This window comes from Salmo salar, chromosome 07 (genome assembly GCF_965601325.2).
Source record: "Salmo salar chromosome 07, fSalSal1, whole genome shotgun sequence".
NCBI classification, from domain to species: domain Eukaryota; kingdom Metazoa; phylum Chordata; class Actinopteri; order Salmoniformes; family Salmonidae; genus Salmo; species Salmo salar.
Genome location: NC_138297.1, coordinates 65,190,001 through 65,195,000, shown reverse-complemented (window position 1 = coordinate 65,195,000; position 5,000 = coordinate 65,190,001). Strand labels below are relative to the sequence as shown.

Here is a 5,000-nt window from a genome sequence, read left to right as displayed (position 1 = left end):
GAGTCCTGCAGCTCATGTTTCATCATGAATTCCTTCCTGGTGGTCTACTGTAACACACTGACACACAGGGAGAGGTGGCAGAGCAGGGTTTTACTGCTTCCACCAGGAACTGGGCTGCTGCGCCCCAAATGGCACCCTATTTAATATATTGTGCCCTATGGGCCCTGGTCAAAACAAGTGCACTAAATATGGGATAGAGTAGACATTTTGGATGCAGCCTATGTCTAAGCCATGTGGGTAGAAGGGGACCAGGCCTGTGCTCCAGGAACCTTCATCCTAGCCAAGTGGAGCCAGATCACAGGCCCAGAGAGGGGCTCCCTGGTGGGGTTGGGTTCATACTGACGCTGGGTCTCTGGAGCCGAACGACAGGGACAGGATAGAGGACCTTTATCCAGCTGTCAATATGCCCACAGTGGGAGAGAGAGGGGCTTGGGGAGAGATGGAGGGAGAGAGAGGGGCTTGGGGGAGATGGACGGAGAGAGAGGGGCTTGGGGGGAGATGGAGGGAGAGAGAGCAGAAAATAGGAAAAGAGAGAGGAAAACTCTTCCTCCTCTCCCATGACTTTGGGATGAAGACCTATGAAGAGTGGATGAGTTACTCTTCACATATAGGAGAGAGAGAGAGAGAGAGATGAGCACACCATTTACCCACTACATACACTACACACCATTTACAACATACTAGTGTGTGAGAGAGAGAGAGAGACACACACAGAGAGAGAGACATAGAGAGAGAGAGAGAGAGAGAGAGAGAGAGAGAGACATAGAGACAGAGAGAGAGAGAGAGAGACATAGAGACAGAGAGAGAGACAGAGAGAGAGAGACATAGCAGAGACAGAGAGAGAGAGAGAGAGAGAGAGAGAGAGAGAGAGAGAGAGAGAGAGAGAGAGACAGAGAGAGAGAGAGAGAGAGAGAGAGAGAGAGAGAGAGAGAGAGAGAGGGAAATAGAGTACAGAGAAAGAAGAGTGAGTGAGAAGGATGGGGGGTGAAAGAGAGCAGAGAAAATGAGGGGAAAAGAGAGAGGTGGGGGAGGACCTTGTATGATGTCATGGCCATGTGGCTCAACTAGATGATGTAAACAAGCCAACAGAACCCTAAAAACAACAACTCTGAATCCACAGCTAGTCTGCTGTGTAAACAACAGAACACAACCAAGGAGATCTGGTCTGAGACACAAGGCTGAACAGAACAGAACAGGGCTTGATGAGACAGGACACAACCAAGGAGATCTGGTCTGAGACACAAGGCTGAACAGAACAGAACAGGGCTTGATGAGACAGGACACAACCAAGGAGATCTGGTCTGAAACACAAGGCTGAACAGAACAGAACAGGGCTTGATGAGACAGGACACAACCAAGGAGATCTGGTCTGAGACACAAGGCTGAACAGAACAGAACAGGGCTTGATGAGACAGGACACAACCAGACAGGATTCAGGTCACCCAGTCCTTCCGTAAGCATCACAATGATTATTAACTAAGAGTTGCTTATTTTCTATAAAACTAAATGACAATATGTCAGCTATTTTCCCAAAGCCACTGAGGCTTAAAGATGGAATCAACACAATAAATAACAGCACAATATTCTAATGTAACATAAAGCAGTCCACGGAGGGACATCATGAATAAAACGGCGTGTCTGTCTACCCTCAGCGTGGTCAGGTGTGTATATATATAATCTCTCTTACTTCATCTCCAGCACCTCCTCCAGGTGTTTCCTGCGTTCTGCCCTCAGCGTGATCAGGTGGGCCTCCTTCTCAGCCAATGACTGCTGGGTAGAGGACAGCTTGGCTTGCATGGACTCCAGCTCCAGTTTCACCTTCCCCATGGCCGCAAGCAGCTCCTCCATCTGCCACAAAGATGATACACACACACACACAGGGAGGGACAGAGAGGGACAGAGAGGGACAGAGAAAGGGACAGAGAGAGGGACAGAGAGAGGGACAGAGAGAGGGACAGAGAGAGGGACAGAGAGAGGGACAGAGAGAGACAGAGAGAGGGACAGAGAGAGACAGAGAGAGGGACAGAGAGGGACAGAGAGAGGGATGAGTGTGGGGAGAAAACACCGATACGAGGAAGAAAACAGAGGAAGAAACACAAACAAGGAAATTAAGGAACGAAGACAACAGGAGGAAGTGATGCAGACAGACAGATGGACAGTGGACAAGATGGATGGAGAGCGAGAGGTGAGAGATGACAGGCAGAGAGAGGACAGTATCCCACGGCAACATGGAGAGAGGGAAGGAGTGAAGTGGTGAGAGGAGACAAAGAAGGTGAGAGTGAGAAAGAGGAGAGAGAGAGAGAGAGAGAGAGAGAGAGATGGAGAAAGGAGGGGGAGAGGAGGGAAGGAGACAGGACAGTGAATGTAGATAATGAGGTTGTGTAGGGGAGAGTTGAAGACACACAGGGAGAGAGAGAGAGAAACAAGGAATCAGAGAAGACCACTGATAGTAGTCTCAGTATTTACAGATATTGACCTAGTGTCCCACTGTGTGTGTGTGCGCACGTGTGTTTGTAAACGTTAGTGTGTGTGTAACGTTAGTGTGTGTGTGTGTTTAAAAGTATATAACCTACTGTAACAATGAAAGCTATGAAAAATGAACAGTCCTATGTTCTCCTTATAGTGCTCTCCCTCCCTCCCTCCCCTCCCTCCCTCTGTTTCCATCCTCCATCTCATTCCATCATGCCACATTGTTAGTAACCAGAGGAGCGTAGGAGAGTGGTATACAGGGAGTAAATCACTGTGCTATGGCAGGTTTATGTATTGGACAGAGGAGGATGGTTGGAGGAGGATGGAGCAGCTTGGTTCTGGGTGTTTCTCACGGGCTGGAGAATGCTGTGGTTTACCCCGAGACCGGCCTGGAGAGGGAAGAGAGAGGGAGAGAGAGACCTGTGGCTAGTGGCTTCAACGCCCCGGAGTGGTCAGGCTATCCTATACCCCCCTACCCCTCACCCTCTCTCTCTCTCTCTCCCCCCTACCTCTCTGATCTCCAGTGGCTCGTATATTTTCCCATAAAGCCAGTCCTAAGAGGTCCTTTCAGCCTCAACACCTAGCTCTGCTCTGGGGACTGGATCACTTTACACAGTCTGCATGTACAACAGTAACGCTCAGTGGAAACACTGCTGCTCTCTCTGACTGTGGTCATGGTGAAGTCGTATCAGCCCTCTAGATCAGACATCCTCTCAGGCTGAATACATGGACATACAGTGCATTCAGAAAGTATTCAGACCCCTTGACTTTTTCCACATTTTGTTACATTACAGCCTTATTCTAAAATGGATGACATTGTTTATTTTTTCCTCATCAATCTAAACACAATACCCCATGATGACATCACACTACCCAATAATGACATCACAATACCCCATGGTGACATCACAATACCCCCTAATGACATTACAATACCCCATGATGACATCACAATACCCCATAATGACATCACAATAACCCATAATGACATCACAATACCCCATGATGACATCACAATACCCAATAATGACCTCACAATACCCCATAATGACATCACAATACCCCATGATGACATCACAGTACCCCATGATGACATCACAACACCCCATGATGACATTACAATACCCCATGATAACATCAGAATACCCCATAATGACATCACAATACCCCATGATAACATCAGAATACACCATATTGACATCAGAATACCGCATAATGATATCACAATAACCCATAATGACATCACAATACCCCATAATGACATCACAATACCCCATAATGACTAAGCAAAAACTGTTTTTTAGAAATGTTTGCAAATGTATAAAAAATAAAAACGGAAATATCAATGACGGCCTAGGAACAGTGAGTTAACTGCCTTGTTCAGGGGCAGAACGACAGATGTTTACCCTGTCAGCTCGGGGATTCAATCTTGCAACATTCCGGTTACTAGTCCAATGCTCTAACCACTAGGCTACCTGCCGCCCCACAATTTACATAAGTATTCAGACCCTTTACTAAGTACTTTATTGAAGCAACTTTGGCAGCGATTACAGCCTCGAGTCTTCTTGGGTATGTCGCTACAAGCTTGGCACATCTGTATTTGGGGAGTTTCTCCCATTCTTCTCTGCAGATCCTCTCAAGCTCTGTCAGGTTGGATGGGGAGCGTCGCTGCACAGTTATTTTCAGGTCTCTTCAGAGATGGTCGAAGTCCGGGCCCCTCAAGGACATTCAGAGACTTGTCCCGAAGCCACTCCTGCATTGTCTTGGCTGTGTGCTTAGGGTCTTTGTCTTGTTGGAAGGTGAACCTTTACTCCAGTATGAGGTCCTGAGTGCTCTGGAGCAGGTTTTCATCAAGGATCTATCTGCACATTCATCTGTCCCTCAATCCTGACTAGTCTCCCAGTCCCTGCCACTGAAAAACATCCCCACAGCATGATGTTGCCACCATCATGCTTCACAGTAGGGATGGTGCCAGGTTTCCTCCAGACATGATGCCTGGCATTCAGGCCAAAGAGTTCAATCTTGGTTTCATCAGACCAATCATGTTTCTTATGGTCTGAGAGTCCTTTAGGAAAAGTCCAAGCGGGCTGTCATGTGCCTTTTACTGAGGAGTGGCTTCCGTCTGATTGGTGGAGTGCTGCAGAGATGGTTGTCCTTCTGGAAGGTTCTGATATCTCCACAGAGGAACCCTGGAGCAATCGGGTTCTTGGCCACCTCCCTGACCAAGGCCCTTCTCCCCTGATTGGTCAGTTTGTCCTGGCAGACAGCTCTAGGAGGAGTCTAGGTGGTTCCAAACTTCTTCCATTTAACAATGATGGAGTCCACTGTGTTCTTGGGGACCTTCAATGCTGCAGACGTTTTCTGGTACCCTTCCCCAGATCTGTGCCTCGACACAATCCTGTCTCGGAGCTCTACGGACACTTCCTTCGACCTCATGGCTTGGTTTTTGCTCTGACATGCACTGTCAACTGTGGGACCTTATATAGACAGGTGTGTGCCTTTCCAGATTATGTCCAATCAATTGAATTCAC

General features: G+C 47.9%; 1 protein-coding gene across 13 annotated transcripts in view; it reads right to left on the bottom strand.

Moving 5' to 3' along the window:
- The window catches only part of LOC106576657 (ELKS/Rab6-interacting/CAST family member 1), a 549,430-nt gene that overhangs the window by 269,753 nt on the left and 274,677 nt on the right, over positions 1-5,000 (bottom strand). For all 13 annotated transcript variants that reach the window (XM_082977939.1, XM_082977941.1, XM_082977940.1 and 10 more), the window contains one exon: positions 1,688-1,848. In XM_082977939.1, coding sequence (XP_082834065.1) covers positions 1,688-1,848 — 161 coding nt within the window. The remainder of the gene's footprint in view (positions 1-1,687; positions 1,849-5,000) is intronic.